At 33.9% G+C, this 21,074-nt stretch overlaps 1 protein-coding gene across 1 annotated transcript in view; it reads left to right on the top strand.

Annotated features, from left to right (window-relative positions):
- Positions 1–1,976: 1,976 nt before the first annotated feature.
- Positions 1,977–21,074, top strand: part of LOC132719193 (ATP-dependent RNA helicase dhx29-like) — a 40,952-nt gene continuing 21,854 nt past the window's right edge. Inside the window, exons 1-14 of the mRNA XM_060702946.1 lie at positions 1,977–2,093; positions 5,893–5,957; positions 6,255–6,325; positions 6,875–6,988; positions 7,285–7,414; positions 7,816–7,961; positions 8,409–8,522; positions 10,119–10,245; positions 10,735–10,974; positions 11,457–11,628; positions 12,360–12,478; positions 13,980–14,086; positions 15,650–15,787; positions 18,733–18,841. Coding sequence (XP_060558929.1) covers positions 5,900–5,957; positions 6,255–6,325; positions 6,875–6,988; positions 7,285–7,414; positions 7,816–7,961; positions 8,409–8,522; positions 10,119–10,245; positions 10,735–10,974; positions 11,457–11,628; positions 12,360–12,478; positions 13,980–14,086; positions 15,650–15,787; positions 18,733–18,841 — 1,645 coding nt within the window. The 5' untranslated portion in view covers positions 1,977–2,093; positions 5,893–5,899. The remainder of the gene's footprint in view (positions 2,094–5,892; positions 5,958–6,254; positions 6,326–6,874; positions 6,989–7,284; positions 7,415–7,815; positions 7,962–8,408; positions 8,523–10,118; positions 10,246–10,734; positions 10,975–11,456; positions 11,629–12,359; positions 12,479–13,979; positions 14,087–15,649; positions 15,788–18,732; positions 18,842–21,074) is intronic.

The raw sequence follows: 21,074 nt of genomic DNA, 5'->3' as shown, positions 1-21,074 counted from the left end.
TGTAATTTCTCTAGCGGCCCGTCTGGTAGGAAATAAATTGACTTGGAAAAAAAGAGAGAAAAGGTAATTCTTTTGTTGTTTCTTTTACAAGCATGACATTGTGATATTTAAAAAAATAAAATTTGATGCAGGCACCAGCTTGGCATCTTTTTCAACCGATTATTTTGTTATACTTGGGTAAATCTATCATTCATAAATAAAAACATTGTCTTTTCCTTCTGGTAATTTTCTTCATTATCATGTATAGTTTTTACACCGCCAGCCATACAGATGTTCTCATATGTCTGGGGAAAAACAACAACAACAACAACACAGGCATCAGAGATCATAATAATTAAGGAAAGTGTAGAAGCCCATCATTCTTATAACAAGGCTTTATTAAATAACTATACGTTATTAGTCCTATAAAAAAGCACCTGCCACGTTCAATAACACAATGGCCTGCCATAAAACAGTGCCCAATATCTATATCACTTTTTCGGCCCCGCGTCATATAATCAAAGCCCGCATTTGAAGTAATTTGACTGGCTAATAAAGCAGGGCCAAAAAATGATATAGATTTCTGCAAGAAACTGGGAGATAACAGTGATGTATGCGACTGAATGTCAACAGGTTGCCATTTTGTACCTTAGATATTTTTGATAAAATATAACGGACGTAGGTACAAAAAGTTAAAAATAAAACAGAAGAGAAAAATGACGTTTGATTTTCTACGTAACGATCGATATTTACATTTAAATTTCGACGTTACGTCATGTGACTTTCATCATCATGTGACGTCTGTGAAGGCAGTGATTACAATTCTGCCAAGGGAGGTAATGGCTGTGAGGAGTTTGAGCATTTACATGTCCGTTGCCAATCTGCTACGCAATGGCTCCTCTTATCAGTACAGAGATCTCTGCCATCACAAACATTTAAATATCGATATTTTGATATTTTAAATTATATTTTTTAGATTTTGAATTTATTTTTCATTATTTTGTACACTTTTGATAATTTTTTGATAAAATATAACGAACGTAGATACCAAAATTTAAAAAAAAAAAAAAACAGAAATAAAAATGACGTTAGATTTTCTACGTAACGATCGATATTTACATTTAAATTTTGACGTTACGTCATTTGACTTTCATCATCATCATGTGACGTCTGTGAAGGCAGTGATTACAATTCTGCCAAGGGAGGTAATGGCTGTCAGGAGTTTGAGCATTTACATGTCCGTTGCCAATCTGCTACGCAATGGCTCCTCTTATCAGTACAGAGATCTCTGCCATCACAAACATTTAAATATCGATATTTTGATATTTTAAATTATATTTTTTAGATTTTGAATTTATTTTTCATTATTTTGTACACTTTTGATAATTTTTTGATAAAATATAACGAACGTAGATACCAAAATTTAAAAAAAAAACAGAAATAAAAATGACGTTAGATTTTCTACGTATAACGATCGATATTTACATTTAAATTATGACGTTACGTCATTTGACTTTCATCATCATCATGTGACGTCTGTGAAGGCAGTGATTCAGGGCCAAAATCTTCTTTGTAGATGCCGAATATAGGCTGATTCCCCAACCAAACTGGCCTCTTTTTTTCCCCAGTTTAGTCCTCAAATTCCCCAGTCTTTTGAAATTTCCCATAAAATTTAGAACAAAATTAAATAATGGTGTTGAATTTAGGTCTTTTAGCTTTATTAGTATTTCCAAGTGCTTTTTGCTTTTCTATTTTGAAGAACTTGTTAAAATTTTGTGTTAAATTTGAGACCCCTTTTCCCAAAGTATGCCAAAATCACGCATATTTTCCCTAAGAAAAAGGCTGAGACCCCTTCCCCCAAAAAAGGTGTTTTGGCCCTGCTGATTACAATCTGCCAAGGGAGATAATCACTGTGAGGAGTTTGGACCGTCGCTTCCAGTGCTTTCAGCACTTTGATTAAAGCATCCAAAATACTCTTAATTTTGGAGGTATATAATTTGTCAATTTATGATGTTTTTTTCTGCAAATTAATTGTTTGCTGCGCTTACTTAACTAATTTGACCCAACAATACCTTTGATTAATTTAAACGCATAAATTATGTTGGAAAATAAGTGTAATTGTGTAATTTTTATATTTTTGATATTTTTTCTTTCACTGCCGGTCACCCGGTGTTTTAGGTTTGTCAGTTTTAACAATTGCCTCAGTCACGGAGAAAAGCCGATACTTTGACACTTGGATATTCAATCTGCTGATAAGTTTATGTCTTTTCCCAGTGTCACTGCGAATCAGATTAAATACCAGACATATTCCCAATGGCAAACACGCTTATTTTTCCCAATCTCATCTGTAAAACATTATTCAAAATTGAACTGAAATTCTTGATGGGATCACCTAAAACCCGTGACAATATCTAATTCCGTGACGACATAAATCTGTGACATGTACCTAAAACACGGGACACACTAAATTTACCGTGATATATAATGCAAGGCACTAAATACGGTGACGAACTATATTCGTCTGTCATGAAGGGTAGCTGTACCGAATTACAGTCAACCCGGCCCCAAGTTAACCCGGCCCCAAGTCAACCCGGCCTCAAAATTGGTCAACCCGGCCCCAAAATTGGTCAATCCGGCCCCACAGTATTTTTATTTGGTCAATGCGGCCCCAAAATTGGTCAGTGCGGCCCCAAAATCGGTCATTCCGGCCCCAAAATATATATTTTCAAAGAAAACTATTCAGGTCATTTTGTTGTATGATGGAATAAAAATGATTTATTATTAATTGAATATTATTAACTATAGAACAATAGTAAAAAAAACATGAACTGGCATAAAAGTGTCAGTAAATTTAATTGTGCCGATTAAGACTTTAACAGTTTAATACGCAATAGTGATAATGAATAATTATATAACATCAACAATTATATGTACATCAACATTATTTCAGATGTGATACTCAAACAGTTAAAAAAATAAAAAAAGGTATAGCTGTGAAAACAAATCCTTTAAATAAGTTGGTATTATCTTTCATGTCTTTATTCGATGTAAATTAAAAATGGTTTCGTGAGTGTTAATGCGATAATTGGGAAGAAATGCATAGAATTTCGAGTTAAAAGGTTTGTATAAATTAAGTGTCCAACAATCTTTCTTTCAGTACTGGACTATTACCAAGTCTTCGAAAAATTGATAGTGTTTTGTGTTTAATCACTTTATGTCATTATGACTGATAACTGTATTGATTGTGGATATATTGTGCGTGACAGACAGGAGGCAGTGACCTGCGATACCTGTGATAGATGGCAGCATCTCTATAATTAATCTTACTTAAAAACTGTTCATGGAAACACTTTAGTGTGCTTTTGGTCATTTCTTTTTTTTAACATACATGATACAATAACATAGTAATGATTTGAACACATTAAGGTTTCTTTTCCATGATATATCAATAAAAAAGTTTTTTTTTTTTCTTAAAACATCTATCGTAGAGAGGTTAAGGTTGAAGACAGACGTCACCTATTTTTGCGACGGTAAAAACAGTAAACTATGCATGTGTTGCTTGTTTGTTAATATTGATAGTTTTTAGCTCGACTATTCGATAAGAATAAGTAGAGCTATTGCAGTCACCCGAGCGTCGGCGTCGGCGTAACCACTTATGTTAAAGTTTTTGTAATAGTTCAAATATTTTCAAAGTCCATTGACATATGGCTTTGAAACTTTGCACACTTGTTCACCATCATGACCCCAACCTGTAGACAGGAGAAGGTAACTGTATCAAGCATTTTGACAGAATTATGCCCCTTTTTCGACTTAGAATTTACGTTAAAGTTTTTGTAATAGTTCAAATATTTTCAAAGTCCATTGACATATGGCTTTGAAACTTTGCACACTTGTTCACCATCATGACCCCAACCTGTAGACAGGAGGAGGTAACTCTATCAAGCATTTTGACAGAATTATGCCCCTTTTTCGAGTTAGAGTTTACGTAAAAGTTTTTGTAATAGTTCAAATATTTTCAAAGTCGATTGACATATGGCTTTGAAACTTTGCACACTTGTTCACCATCATGACCCCAACCTGTAGACAGGAGGAGATAACTCTATCAAGCATTTTGACAGAATTATGCCCCTTTTTCGACTTATAATTTACGTTAAAGTTTTTGTAATAGTTCAAATATTTTCAAAGTCCATAGACATATGGCTTTGAAACTTTGCACACTTGTTCACCATCATGACCCCAACCTGTAGACAGGAGAAGGTAACTCTATCAAGCATTTTGACAGAATTATGCCCCTTTCTCGACTTAGAATTTACGTTAAAGTTTTTGTAATAGTTCAAATATTTTCAAAGTCCATAGACATATGGCTTTGAAACTTTGCACACTTGTTCACCATCATGACCCCAACCTGTAAACAGGAGGAGGTAACTGTATCAAGCATTTTTTTTACTATCAAGCACTAAGAATAGTTGAGCGTTGCTGTCCTACCGACAGCTCTTGTTATATAACATAAATAATAAAAGATATCAGCGTTAAACTTTTGTTGTTGTTTTTGTTGTTAATTTTTATTTCATTTCTTGATAAGTGTTTATATTTTAAAGCAAAATAAATAATAAAAAAAAAATGGGGCCGGGTTGACCAGAAATAACATTGGTTTGGGGCCGGGTTGACCAATTTGGGGCCGGGCTGACTTGCGGCCGGGTTGACTTGGGGCCGGGTTGACTTGTACCGGCTGTACCGGGTGCCAGCGGGAAATGGTACAAGCTTACCCTTTTCCAAACATTGTATCAGAATGATATTTGCATTGGTTGCCAAATTCTTTTAACAAAATAGCATGAAGGAAGTTTTAAAATGTATGAAGTAGTGTTCCTAATGCAGCAATTTTAGGACGCAAAATTTCCAAACTGGGCAAGGTACTTTTTCCCAAAATGGCTTGGAAAAGGCCTGAAACTGGTACAATAATCATGATGATAAGGCCCGTCGTGCACAATCTTATGGTAATGTGCAAGGGCAATGCAGTTTTAACATTTGACCATTTTGTGCCAAAACTGACATATTCAGACTGTGGGTGAACAGATGAAAGCTAAAAACTTATTTCCTCATTATCTTCTACCCTTTCCCAGCTTAGAGGGTCTGCTATTCTGGTGGGATAATTGCATGCAGGGCCATAGTTAAAACTGTTGGTGCATAATGCTATTCTAAAAGTTAAGTTGTAATGCACAAATAGTTTATTGACTGAAATATCTGTCTCAGGGCATCAAAATTATGAATAGGACTAGTCTAAGGCATACAGGACCTGGGCACTTGAACCAAAGATTATCCCATCATATAGGAATAGGACTCAACCAATAAACCTTTTTTTTTTTACTCCTGTTTGATAAATATACATAATGATGTGCATACAGGATGATGAAATGTCCAGTCTTGAGCAAATCTTCTACATATACGCATAATAAGTCTTAATTTAACATGGTCAGTGAATATTCTTCACATTTTTAAGAATATTCTATGTTCTTTGGCGCTTGTGAAAAAAGTGAAATTCGAGGTCAATTTCGAAAAAAAAAAATCACTGATGATATACATGTGAGGCGGAGTGTCATGCGCAAATATCAGCTCACTATGGTCAAGGTCAACATGCAGATAAAAGAAAACAACAATAAATTTGTGTACACTCTTTTGAGTCAAAATAAGTTTCAAGAGGGATTCTAATTCAAATGTTCACCATCACTGAGTATTTATCATATATGCATAGTTTTGCAACAATGGCATTTTTTCAGAGTGTTTAATTTGTTACAGTATTACCATATTAAGCAGTAGGTCTAGGTAGTACATTACACACTACATCACTGGAATACATGAGGAGACCTAATTAAAAAATATTTAATGTAATCCATTGTTGTTGTTTTATCACTTCAGAAACAAAATGGGTAAGAAAAAGCAACAGAAAGAGGTAAAAGCTGCTAAGCAGACAGAAGATAAAGGTTTGCAAAGATGTCGGGATTTTAATTTTTACATCATACAGTTTTTTGTTCTACATGAAATTATTTCATCTGAAATCATATATAATAAAAATGCAATATACAAATGTACCTGTACATTTTATTCAAGATTGTCATAAGACAGGCATGTAATATAGTTTGTCTCTGGCTTTCAGCTTCATGTATATCAATTGATACTGAATAAGTAACTCTTACCCAAAGTTAAACCTGAACCAAAATTTAAAAAAAAAACAACGACAACTAAACAGTTATTTTTGGTCCACCATTTTTTTCTTTCAGGCAAAAAGACCTATTCTCTACAGTCTGTAAAAACAGAAAATGGAGCATCAATTTCTTCAGAACTACCTAAGGTAATGATCAATATTGTGATGATTGTGATATAAGTTTGTTGAATTTTACCTTGATCAGCAACTAGTAACTGTTATGAAATTAGTTTAATTTTAGTATTGTGAAAGTTGAATAATTTTTTTCTAGCAGAATTTTAAAGAGTTAACGAGATATGCACTGATTTACTTTGTGAAGATGGTTGATTAGTGAATATGGATAATTACTGAAAATGGTTAATTAGTTAAGATGGTTAATTTGTGAAGATGGTCAATCATTTAAGATGAATTGTTATTGAAAATGGTTGATAAAGATGAATTATTAGTGAAAATGCTTAATTAATGAAGAAGGTTAATTTGTGAAGATGATAAGTGAAAATGGTTTATGAAGATGGTTAATTAGTGAAAGTGATTAGTGAAGATGGTAAATGAAGGTGATTAAATAGTGAAAATGGGTAATGAAGATGGTAGATTAGCGAAGATGGTTAATTAGTGAAGATTTAAGTTAGTGAAGATGGTAAATTAGTAAAGTTGGTTAGTAAGTGACGTGGACCCGTTGCACTTTCTGTTATATAGATTACTATACCAACTACATTAGAGAAGGATTTATTGGAGTTGATACAGTCATCAAATCAAGAACGAAAACTGGATAAAGAAGTTTCCAAGAGATTGACACAGAAAAAATTAATGGTAGGTTAGATTACTGTAAATTTGCATTCTACAACATTATAGGTACTTTCTCCACAGCCAATTGATGTAGTTTGCTGACTTGAAATAATTGACCTTTCTGCCGGGTTTGATTGACAGGTCTAATTAGCCAATCAAATAATGCTTGAAATCACCGTGTTGGTTTGATTTGAAATCAGACCAAAATTTACAAATACAGCTACAGACCACCATTTTACAAACCAGGAAGAATAATGATGGGTTAAATACATGTATGCAATAGTAATAAAACATATTTTATGCTTGTACATACTTTCTAGGATATCTACACTAGTTTAAGTGGTGCAGGGTTTACACATAAACAGATTGAGCAAGCAATGGAGAACACAATACTACATGGCGGAGATCTTATAGATGCTCTAGATTGGCTGTGTCTTAACCTACAAAATGGTTAGTATTGTAGAGTACTTAGTATTGACTACAATATATTAATCTAAAAGGAAATATGATTCTTTATACTTAATGCATCTGTCACTTGGTGAGTACACAGAATAATAGAAAAATTAGTAAAGAAAAAATTAGAAATATCTTTCACCTATATGCCACTGCCCCCCCCCCCCCCCCCCTCTGCAATGTGCTGTTTTTGTTTTGATGATGTGTTGTTCATGGCTTACAATGCAGTTAACCCAGAAGTAAAAGTAATATTATATACATAGTATGCATTTAATATAATGCAAAGAAGAGATGCTTTGTCAATTTTGATTCTTGCTTTAGTTATCATTTGAAAATTACCGATAGCAATTATAACTGCAAACCAAGAAATAATTGTACTTAGTGTTGTTTCTCTATAGATAAGCTTCCAGCCAACTTTTCCCAAACCCTGCAAATTGAAGAAGAAAAGAAACGACCTAAGTTTGATGTGGATCTGCAGGTCAACCTCCCAGTGGCACAGGCAGCATTACAACCAGTAAAACCAAAGGAGCCTAAACCGGAGAAGGTATAACTGCCTTTTTATTGAATGATTTGCTTTCTTATAAATTTGAAGCTTGTTAAGAATGAAAACAAATGTATCTAATTGTTCCTTTCGTAAGGCTGAATCTGTATTAATGTTTGAGCCCCCTTAATGTGTGTTATATACCTTAAAGGACACTGCGTCCATCAGTTTCAATGTAGTTGACAGTAGTTCTAGCCTATTTGAATACTCTTCAATGTGGAGCCAATGCATTATGCGGGTCATACTTTAACTTGATATTACAAACATATTGAAACTATCTCACTGGCTTGCAATCTTAGTATCTAAGTTGGTGCTTCATCAGAACCCACGGTACACATTCTGTATATACTACATTTTTTTTAACTATTATAGGAAAATGCCATTGCTAGGTCTGTCAGTAATTTCACTTGCTCTCTAAGGGTAAATATGTATTTTTTCATTCTTGAATAGCCAAAGAAAGAGAAAGTATCTCAGAAAGACTGGATACTAAAGTATGCTGATGATGCATCAGAAGATGAGGACGAAGAAGGTGATTTAAGTGGAGAAGAAGCAGAAAAAGATCCTGTAAGTGTAATTGTTGGATAGGTGAGAGGGGAGTGTTGTGATGTTGTGCTAAATACTTGAGCAGTGGCCTAGTGGTTAAGGTGTCTGCCTCTCAATCCAGGGATCATGGGTTCGAGCCGGTCATGACCATTTTTCTTCATATGACACCAGTACTGGTTGGTTCAAGGAAGCAAACTCCAAAGTGATTAATATCTAATATTATAATTAAATATTATATAATATCTAATATTATAATTAGATTAATATTTTTTTCTCAATAGAGCTTAAATTAATATGTTTAAACCAGATACTTACCTTGAACTGGCGTGAGTGAAATAGGGAAAGTTGGGGGGGTATGGTCTTATTACACACAGTCTCTTCACTTTGGTAAGTTAGTAAAAGTACAATACGGAATTTATTTTCATTGAAACAGTTATAGTGTAACGCTAACATTGAGCATGTCTTTACACTATTTTTATATAACACAAATGACATCAGGCCAATTATTTGCACGGCCATGCAATACCATTTTTACAGAGTTGCAAAAGCGGCATATTTTATTATTGCTCAATATTGTCTTAGGGGGAAAATAAGGTTTATCTAATATAGAAAATAATTTTAAAGTCCAATTTTGCTTTGGAAATTGTTTTTAGGAAAACTAATATTAAATACAGTAAAAACTGTTTACAGTGACCTTCAATGGGAGAAAAGAAAAAAGGTCATTATAGACAGGGAGTCGCTGTGAACAGTCTCTTCAGAATTCGGATATATGAACATATTTTGCCAACATTTTGTTGAAAAGTAGGATAGTACCATACATAGGGTTTATTTATATTTTTTTATCTGTATTAAACATATATTAAACATACCACATATCATTTATAAAAACACGAATAAATAAATGCAAACACATTAGTGTTCAAATGCACAATTCAAGAACATGTGTTTATTTTTAGTGATAAGTAGGTAAAGAACATTTGGTCTTGCCATTTCGCTATGTAAATACATTCAATAAAACACTAAAGCAGTAAAGTTTTGAAATTTCTAAATGAATACCCTGTTACCTGTACAATGTTGATGTTGTTCTGTTGACAAAGGTACATTGTTTTCAACATCACTCATGATCTCAGCTTTTCTTAGACGTAGGTTTTGAATCTGCATTTTGCCAACGCCAAGCTGTTCAGTAGTTTTATTTACCTGCATGCCAAGTAATTTTATGGCATTACATTTCTCTTCTAACGAAAAAATTTTTCTTTTCGTCTCCATTTTAACCCACAATGCTTTTTGCGCAGGACGAAATACTCCCAACAATATGAGCGAAAGGTTCATTCAGGTTACTCCCCTTGCAAAAGTCTCTTTGCACAGTTTATATACCGTACCGGGAGACACTTAATCATGGTTATTGTTCGGAAAAGAGAGGGAGCCGCTACATACAGACCATTTATATAGTAAATACTGTTTGGTGTATTTAACTATGGTCATCAAAGACAGACAGTCTCTATATACAGGGGGTCACTAAGACAGTCTGAGTCCTTATTGTATATAATTGGTACCTGGTCTGAAGTGTGCCTATATTCAAAAGATAATAAAAAAAACCATTGTCATTTTATTGTTTAGAATGAGAGATATGTAGAGTTGACTGGTTTGCTGCTTGATGCAAAAGAAGAAGCCTCAGAAGTAAAGAAAGCTGGGAACAAGTCCAAAGTAAAGGAATTGTCCAAACAAATAAGGGAGATAATTGTAGGCAAGTTTATATCCTAAGTTTGTGATCAGTTGTTGGGTATACTGAGAAATAGAAGTAGGTGAAGACTTAGAAAACGTCACAAACAAACATTTACATATTCCAAAGTGCTTTGGGTATATTAAGATATCTTTCAATGGCTGATTTTACTTTTCTTTATATTTTCTATAGGATATCTTATAGTTGCTAGTAATTCAGTAGATTTTCCTGCCCAAAGTATGTTATGAAAGGAAAAGAAAAAATAGTTTCTATAACTTTTTAATTTCTTTCCATATAACATAAGAAATATAAAATGATTGTGAAACTTTATTAAGAATGATGTTAATTCTCCAGAATATGTTGAAATAGAAACTAAACAATTGTTTATCTTAAAATATGTATTATCTCAAATCAAATTTTGTCATAATTATTATGTCATACATGTTTTGTGTATATTAGATAAAAAAGAAACAAATTGTTCTGAAGATATCTTCTTTATAATATTTCTTTCAGAAATGGATTCTTTAGAAACACACCCAGATTTCGATCCTGTACTGAAATTGAGGGATACTGAAGAAAGTAAAGGTGATAGTGCAGCTGTAGGCCAATCAGATGCTGCTGAGAAGTCACATGATAAGCCAGATATCCAATCAGAAGGTGCCAAACAAGACAAAGAAGGTGACCAATCAGAAGAAGGAGAAGATATGGGATTGTCATTATTTGATAATGCTGCAAAGGAACCAGCACCTAAAGGTAAACATTTTGTTTTGGTTTTGGTATGTTTTCTTACCATAAAAGATTAAATAGAAGGGACCTTTATGACTCAGTGGTAAAAGTATTTGAGTTGAAATAATTTGCCCCTCACACATGAAATTGTGTTCAAACCCGCTCTGGACTTTAAACTCATAATAGCATGTAGTTTTGTTAACATGATACAGAATGGTATTTTCAAGAGTTTAAAAGGTGAAGGTTATACGTGAAAGTCAAAAAAGTACATTGATGGTTGTGTCTGGTCATATCTTTGTTATTCATTCATGGATGCTTTTTGATACAATTGGGCTCACTGTAAATATAAGAAGGTAGTTTTTTATGTTTCTTTATTCTTGTAACACTCTTTTTTATTGTAACCATACCTTTGATGCAAATCAAAGGTTATGGTTCCCCTACTGGAGCCTGCTTTGGGGACATTTGTCTGTTTTCAAAAATTTCCCAGAAATTTTTATGCCTGTTTATAGAGACCATTGTCAAAATGGCTTTTGAGATACGTAACTTCGAGTACACACGTCAACAGTGGACAGGGAAATCGCCAAAACAATTCTTGAATGACTGGTGCCGTAAACATCTTCAGAAAAGTCCTCCGCCAAAGTTTGTGAAGATAAATCCACGAGGGAATGCTTTTAAATGCAGGTTAGTCAAAATATACATGTATCAAGTGAATCACTGTCAGTTATTGATATTTATCAAGGTGAAGTCCATGCCATATGATCTACTGTCCTCTCACTGTAGTGGTTTTGAACCATACCAGGTATGTTTTTGAACTCTCAAATAGAGAAAATACATTAGAAAATTCGTGGTAGGCGATGGGTTCTGTCTAAATCGATGTATGGAAGGGCAGCTAAGGTTTGGTTTTCCTGCATTCATTAAGATTGTTACAATGGTTACAATATTACCATAAAACGATAAGTCTAATTTGAACAAAAATGAAGAATGTACTGTATCTACCTCAGTATAGGTCACTCCAATTAATTTTTTGTATAATTTTACTGTAATTTTATTCAAGAACAAATTATGGGAAAATAAGAAATGAAAAATGTCAATTGGTTTTTATATACATTGACAAAAACTGACATCCTGAAAGCTAACAGAATATTTTGATCACTGTGATGTTGTTGTTATCATCATTGTAGCCCATTTTTCAAACATTTGAAAAGTTATCAGCATGAAATTTGTAATACTTGCTGATCTTGACAAGGTGTGGTTGTGAAACAAGGGTCATAATTCTGAAAATAATATTTTTTAGTTATGCCTCTTTTGAATTAAATATTTTCAATGGATTAGCGTTAACATTGCATGATCATTATTGTGATTTGTCATATAATACAACCCTTGATTGGAAGTACAAATTCTATTACATACAGGGTGGTAGTTGACAGACAGAAAGATGGTGTACTTGATTTATGTCCTGATATTTTATGTGGTAATGTAAAGGAGGCGGAGCATTTAGCTGCTACACTAGCTCTCTATCATTTATGTAAAGGTAAATAATTTATTTTGATTCCTTTTTAGCTCGACTTTTCTATGAAAAGGGGAGCTATCCTACTCGCCCCGGCGTCGGCGTCGGCGTTGGCGTCACACCTTGGTTAAGTTTTTCGTACCACCCCACTTTATTTCAGAAGTATTACAAGTATGGCTTTGAAACTTACCATACTTGTTCACCATCATAACCTCCATCTACAGACAAGAGTACATAACTCTGTCAAGGTTTTTGACAGAATTATGGCCCTTTTTTGACTTTGAAAGTGTATTGAGCTTGGTTAAGTTTTTTGTACCACCTCACTTTATTTCAAAACCATTGGAGGTATTGCTTTGAAACTGACCATACTTGTTTACCATCACGACCTTCATCAACAGACAAGAGGACATAACTCTGTCAAGGTTTTTGACAGAATTATGCCCCTTTTTGACTTAGAAAATACATTGAATATGGGTAAAATCCACTTATTGCCTTAACCCTTTGAGATATTGCTTTGAAACTTTTAATGCTATTTCACATCATTACCCCCATCTGTACGCAAGAGAAGGTAACTCTGTCAAGGATTTGTTTTAAAAATTAAGGCCTTTTATCGACTTAGAATCTTGGTTTAATACTATTAAATTTATTTAAGGCTCAACTCAGTTTTTTTTTCTTTCTTACCAGCCCTCTTTTGACTTAAACATTTCAAACTTTGCTGCAGTGTTCAAGGGTATCACACAATTCAGTAAAATAATTCTTCACTAAATATCTTAATGCTCATGGCCATTGTTCACTTTAAAAATACAGAGATTCTTGTATTGCCTTTTACTGCAAAAACTTTTTTTATTGGCAAGCAATAAAAAAGTCGAGCGCGCTGTCTTACGGACAGCTCTTGTATTACTCTTTATATATGTGTATGGTTTACTTTAGATGGAAAAAATGATCCGAAGAAAAAATGTAAGTTTGAATAAAGGAATGGACAAAACAGACAAGAATTACATTATTTAGACTAAGTGATGTTGTTTTTTTTTTGTTCTTTTTGCGGCCTAATATTTAGCGTTGTAGATTGAATTCTGCTTATTAAGAACTTTTAAAAAATTTCATATATACTGGATTTACCAAATTGAGTCTTTAATTTTCACTTTTCATTTCATTTTTAATCCACCTGAGGGATCTGCTCATTTCAAAGTTTTAGAACAGTATTGATAAGGTTGTCTTAAATAATCAAAGGTACCTGACTAACTGTTAAAGTATTATCATTGAACAATGATATAGCTGCATTAGGCACTTCACCTAATAGCAAAAACACAACACAAAAGCTTTAAGGAGTATTTGAGAAAAGGTTTTGAACAACTAAAAGAATTCATACAGAAAATACAGGCATTAGAAAGCATAGCATAGTGAAAAGGGACCCATTGAATATTTTTCTACAAAGTCAAATAGGTATGTTGCAAGTTTTGTAAAACAGAGCCTATTTATGATGGCAGTGTTTTATCAGTATGTGAGGTTTTGTTTACTTTTGTAGGACAATCTGTGTACCAGTTACTACCTCCCCCATACAGGGATGTCTGGCTAGAATGGTCAGATGCCGAGAAAAGGGCAGCTGAAGATGAAAAATCTAAAGAAAATAAGGTTTGCTAATTTTATTACATACATGTTTGACTTTTGTGACACCTTGAAAATTATATTACATGGCTGTGCATATATTTTAATGTGACTTCATTTGCGTTATACAAACATAGCTTAAAAACACACTATTAGAGCACATCAATGAAAAAGTGATTTTTTTTATAATAAACAAATTTTTTTTTATTTTGGGTATGTGATAAATAGAATGATAAATTTTTTCAGCTTCATTTCGGAATTTATTGAGCTTGTATAAAATGATAATAAACTCACCAAAGGCTTTCATAATATGAGCTGCGTCACGACAAAACCAACATAATGGGTTTGCGACCAGCATGGATCCAGACCAGCCTGCGCATCTGCGCAGTCTGATCAGGATCCATGCTGTTCCCTTACCAACCCTATAACAAGTAAAAAAACTGATAGCGAACAGCATGGATCCTGATCAGACTGCGCGAATGCCCAGGCTGGTCTGGATCCATGCTAATCGCAAACCCTTTATGCTGGTTTTGTTGTGACGCGGCTCATATGATTTTATTCAACTCATTCAATAAATTCAATACTGAAACTACATTCATTAAATATCCTTTATATTAGCGATGGCAACGAGTAACCGGTTAACCGAGTACTCGATCAAACGTCCGAATATCGGTTAACAAAGTTGATATTCGATTACTCGGAAAAATATGTATTTTCTATTTTTTATGCGATTTAGAAAGATTGGTATATCCAATTAGTTCAGAAATTCGGAAATGTGCATGTATCTTCATAAATACCTGTTAAATGCAATCAAAACATCCTTGCAGCGGTGCGAAAATGATACCATGAATTTAATGAGGCGATCAACAGTTTGACATGCGCACCTGTGTCGCTTATGTCATCCAGCCTCTTATGATATTTAATTACCTTTAATTGTATTGCTGAAGTAACTGTTTTGAAAACAACAAAGGGCCGATTGTTATCATTAATGTAAGAATAAAGGTAACTAGTATTTAGACCAGGTTAAACTTTTGTTCCCGCCGATCAGTCTATATTATTTCAAGAAGAAAAATATATATGAACTGTTATACATGTTTAAAACTTGATATTGCATTAATTAAAACGTTGTAAAATGTTATGTTGTTGATTTAATTATAATTAATTTGTCTCCCGTGCAGTCCTATTTACTATCTACAGAATTCTATGAATTTAAATAAAAAACGAAAGTAGCATGCGGACGGTGTTGATATTGTGTAATAAAATTTGAAGATCACTGGCAATCATCCGAGTAACCAAGTACTCGATGGGAAAAATGACCGAGTACTCGAGTATTGATTTTGATATTCGTTGCCATCCCTACTTTATATATTACATAATAAAAATGATACAAGATAAGAATCAGTGATTTATCAGCTTGGGACCTAAGGCTATGCAGAAAAAAACAAACAACTGACCTTGAACCACTTTTAATGCCCATTAGTAAGGGACCAAAATTATCTATCAAATACAAATATATGTGACTTCCTTACATAAATTGTATTTTTGTATCCACATTTTATATTAAAAAAAAACCCCAATGCATCATTTCAGCCAAGAGACCAGTATCTGGCAAAGTTGATGTCTAAGATTCAGATATCTGGATCTAAAGGTCAAAGTTCAGATACAACTAGAGTGAGCGATGAAGGTGTCTTAGACTCCTGGGAGGATATTGAAGAGCACGAGGGTCTGGTATGTTCTTGTAATGAAGTTTTTGTGGACAAATAAAACCTAGTTTGTGTGTACTTGTGAACTATGACTTGTATACCATCATCTTTTAGAAGGAAAAAATGCGGAATCTTCTGTTAAAAAATTCAAAGATCTAGAGTTTAGATATTAAGCATGAATTATCTTCTAGTGAGTGTCTACCAAGTTTGTTCAAATAAAAGCCCTGGGGACAAAATTGGCCCGCCCAGAGGGGGGTCATTGTTTTTCCCTATATGTGTATAGTAAAAACTTAAAAGATCTTCTTAGAGCTAGAGCTTAGATATTTATCATGAAACATCTTCAAATGGGTGTCTACCAAGTTTGTTCAAATAAAAGCCTTTGGGTTAAAATTGGCCCAACCCGGGGGCCTATATACAGGTGAGCGATTTCAGGGCCATCATGACCCTCTTGTTTCTCAGTAATTTTGCTATAAAATTTGATTGTATTCTCATAAAGTTGTATAGCACTTCACATTCAGCTTGTGTAAAACATGTTTATGATTGGGGTTTCCACATAACTAGTGCTATATTGTCATTAAATACCAAATAGATCTACAGTAAAGGCAGGGAAAAGGCAGCAGCAACACAGTTTCAAATTTAACCTGATTGAATAACAATTGAACATTTGTAAAATCAGGGTCAGTCTCAGAGAGAAGCTCTGGTAACGAATTTCGATTTTTTTTTTCAGTTGATATGTAACATGATTACAAAATAAATAGAGACAAATTAAAAGAGATATAGAGAATATTTAGTTAATGTCAGGATGGAGAAGGTTTATCTGGAGAGCTTTAGCAAGGCAAAATTCACTTTCGCAGTGAACCCAAGAAAACCTTCTCCCATCTCGACATCAATCATATAATCAATATATATCCTGCTGGTTTTATATTGTTTTTAGCTCACCTGAGCATATGCTCAGGGTGAGCTATTAGGATCACTCTTCGTCCGTTGTACGTCGTCCGTTGTCCGTTCACACTTTTAAAACGACATCTCCTCTGAAACCATAAGGCAGATCATAATGAAACTTCACAGGGATGTTCCTTGTGTGAAGCCTTAACAAAGTTGTTCAAAGAATTCCATTCCATGCAAAACTCTGGTTGCCATGGCAACCAAAAGAAAAAACTTTTAAATATCTTCTTCTAAAAAACCCAAAGAGCTAGAGCTTAGATATTTGGCATGAAACATTTTCTAGTGAGTGTCTACCAAGTTTGTGCAAATAAAAGCCGTGGGGTCAAAATTGGCCCCGCCCCAGGGGGTCATTGATTTTCCCTATATGCATATAATAAAAACTTAAAAAATCTTCTTTTAAAGAATCCAAAGAGCTAGAGCTAAGATTTTTAGCATGAAACATGTTCTAATGGGTGTCTACCAAGTTTGTTCAAATAAAAGCCCTGGGGTCAAAATTGGCCCCGCCCCGGGGGTCATTGATTTTCCCTATATGCATATAGTAAAAACTTAAAAAAATTTCTTTTAAAGAATGCAAAGAGCTAGAGCTAAGATATTTAGCATGAAACATGTTCTAATGGATGTCTACCAAGTTCGTTCAAATAAGAGCCCTGGGGTCAAAATTGGCCCCGCCCCGGGGTCATTCATTTTCCTTATATGTTTATAACAAAAACTTAAAAGATCTTTTTTGAAAAAAAAACAAATAGCTAGAGTTTAGATACTAAGCATGAAAGCCTCCTGGTGAGTGTCTTCCAAGTTTGTTCAAATAAAAGCCCTGGGGTCAAAATTGGCCCCGCCCCGGGGGTCATTCATTTTCCTTATATGTGTATGACAAAAACTTACAAAATCTTCTTTGAAAAAACTCAAATAGCTAGAGTTTAGATATTAAGCACGAAGCATCTTCTAGTGAGTGTCTACAAAGATTGTTCAAATAAAACCCCTGGGGTCAAAACTGGCCCTGCCCCAGGTGTGTCATTGTTTTTAACTATATGTGTAAAGAAAAAAACTTGAAAAAAGCTTCTTTTAAAAAACCCAACAAGCTAGACCTTAGATGTTTAGCATGAAACATCCTCTAATGGGTGTCAACCAAGTTTGTTCAAATAAAAGCCCTGGGGTTTAAACTGGGACCGCTCCGGGGGTCTATATACAGGTGAGCGACTTTAGGGCCATCATGGCCCTCTTGTTTGGATATCTTAATGATTTCAGTCTGATAGAACAGCTTCTTCTTTGTCGCTGACTATGTGACATAATGACTGGAGTGAGATAAGTTTATCCGGCAAAACTTTATCCTGCTGATAATATAGACAGTAGCAGGATTGTGCTTTGAAACATTTAGTTGTGTTTTATCATTGGGCAAACATGTATGATGAAATTAAATATAAGTGATAGTATTCATAAATTGTTTGATGATAGGCAAGGAACATTATGTTTATAATAATTATGTCTGTACATGAGTTACTTACTATTCACTAGCACAAATACAACCTGGCAGAAAGAAAATCCTTTTTGTTATACAGATACTCTCATGCAACTTGATTAAGAGTTGGAGCATAACGCTGTTTTTTTATACAAAGTATAAGGGGCCCGGGGGAAAAATAAACATTTCATTAGATAAATTTAAGTTTGGCAATCCCAAGATGAAGACACTGATTGCCAAAAAACCGTTTAACATGATCAATGAATAAACCTTAAAAATGTACCCTCTGTTAAAAGTTTGAAAAAGATTTTGGTCCGAAATGAACATTTTTCAATGCTAAATAAGAAAGTAAAAAAGATTTTCTTCAACTTTGTATGATTCTCTCATCGAAAATTTTAGGCAACTTCAAGTACACCACAAAACTAGCAAACCTTCCCAAGTAAGAAGTTCACAATCAACACATCGCCTGAAGGAGATATACACAGCCCAATCAAAAACTCATCAATGTATAAAGATTTACTGAAAACACGTGAACAGCTCCCAGTATAGGCCAACATAAACATTCCATCCAGGAAGTTCTACAGAAACATACATGTTGTATTGGTTGCCGGGGAGACAGGAATAGTGGCAAAGAAGTAAAACAGATTCCACATTTTATCCTTGAGGTAAAAATATGTACAGGTATCTAAAAGTCACCTAATGGTTAGACTGTAACCTGGAACATGCAATATCTTCATTTAACAAAACCGCCTCCATGGTCGAGGGGTTAGAGTCGATGACTTCTAATCCAGTTACCTCTCTGGCGTGGGTTCGATCCCCGGGAGATGCTTTGGTAGTTTAGCGCAGAGGAAGGTAGTCTAGTACTGGTGTAACTCTCAAGGAACGATGGTTAGGAAACTACCCGCCTATATGACTGAAATACTGTTGGGAAAAGGGGTAAAAGAAACAAACAAATAAACAACATCTTCATTTTAAGAAAAGTTTTCATTATAGGAGAAAGTAGCCGTTTCTGTAAGAAAATGTTTCCAATAGGCTTTCTGTGCAGTGCAGAATGATAACTCTACCTTGAAATTATTTTGGTTTTTGCCCTTTGTTTTTTTTCAAATTAAATTTTTTGCCCAAAATAACTCAAAACCCTTTGAGATTCAAAATAAAATTCTAGGTGCATAATCCACCGGGAGGGGACTGCAAAGAATGAAAACCTCCCTTTATAATTTTTGAGTTATTCCCCTTTTTTCTTTTCATACTTAATTTTTAAAATTAAATTTTTTTTCCAAAAAGTTTTGGGGTTGAACTTGAAATTCTTAGGTGGATAGATTTTCTGAGGAGGATCAGACACAAAAAGATAACCCCCCTGCATTATTTTTCAGAAATTCCCCTTTTTTTTTTTCAGCCATCAGTATTAAAGGTTTAAATCTGTAATCCTATAGTCATCATTTTCTTTTACCAAAAAAACCTCTTAAAATGGAATTAATTCTGTCTACTACAATAAATCTTTTTTAAAATAGCCAAAACCTTAGGGGGGGAGGGCCATGTTAAGGGTCTTTTTTTTTTTTGAAAGGATATATCAGCTAGCTAATAAAGTTTATGAAACATTTGGTTCCCTGTTCATCCCTAAAAAAGCTAGCAAATAAAGGTTTATGATAACATTTGGGTTCCCTGTTCATGTGAAAGAAGTTTAGCTAATAGAAGGTTTATGTAACACTTTGTTTTGTCTGTTCATGCCTAAAAAGAAGCTAGCTAATGAGGTTTATGGTAACATTGGGTTGTCCTGGTCATGCCTGAAAAAAGCTGCTAATAGAAGGTTTATGATAACATTGGTTGTGTTCATGTAAAAAGAAGTAGCTAATAGAAGGTTTATGGGTAAAAATTTTGTCTTGTCATGCCGAAAAAGCTAGCTAATAAAAGGTTTATTGATAACATTTTTTTGTGTTCATCCCTAAAAGAAGCTATAATAAAGTTTATGGTAACATTTGGGTTGTTGGTCTCCTAAAAGAAGAAAAAAAAGCCTCAGGTTTCTATCCATTTTCCATATTGAAATTCCCCACCATTCGGGGGAAAAATTTAGGGAATCAGCTTAGATTTTAAAAAGAAGTTAAAGCTAAAAATCTTTTTTCTTATATTTTTTTATAGTTTTTTTTTTTTTAATTTTGGGACATTTAAAACATAAATGCTGAAATCCATGGAATATAAAAAATTAAGCAAGATTTTTTAGGGTTTTCATAAAAGGATTTTAAATATTAAATTAGTTTTTTGGGGAAAGTATTTTATTCCAATGTTTTATTGATTATTTTTTAGTTTAATATAGTTATAAAAATTTCTTACATTTTGTATATTAACAAATATTTCAGGATTGCCTGACTATGGAGTAAAAATGTAAATTGTGTTACACAACCTAGACGTAATCGCAATTAGTCTGGCCACCAAAGTGAGCGGAAAGGGAAAAACCAAAAATAGGTGGGGAGCAACTTTGTAGGAAATTCAATTGAAATTTTGTTTGGCCAAACCATTATATATGCCATAGTTTTTACAGTACATTTTACAATGTATGGCGTAAAAATTAACAAACTTAAAAAAAAAATGTTTTATGTACTTTTTGAGCCGTGTATAAAAAAACCAAATAAGGGGTTGCGCCCCAAGGGTCCGACCCCCTGTGCACCCACGTATTGATAGGACCCATGCTGTTGTTCCCAAAAACCCAATTACAAATGAAAAACCTGTGTGAACAGCAGGACCCTGATCATCGGGACCCATGTGGTCGCAAACCACTTTTTTGGTTTGTCATACAAGTCTTTTTTTTTTTTGGGGGAAATAACCTTATTATTATTTTTTCTGTTTGAATTATTCAAAATTACTGAAAGTAACTGCTTCTCTCATTCTGGGGGGGAACCCCTCTTTTTATGGGAAGGTCCCC

This window comes from Ruditapes philippinarum, unplaced genomic scaffold (assembly GCF_026571515.1).
Source record: "Ruditapes philippinarum isolate M1 unplaced genomic scaffold, ASM2657151v2 ctg69_1_1_1_1, whole genome shotgun sequence".
Taxonomy (NCBI): Eukaryota; Metazoa; Mollusca; class Bivalvia; order Venerida; family Veneridae; genus Ruditapes; species Ruditapes philippinarum.
This window is presented reverse-complemented; position numbering and strand designations above follow the sequence as displayed.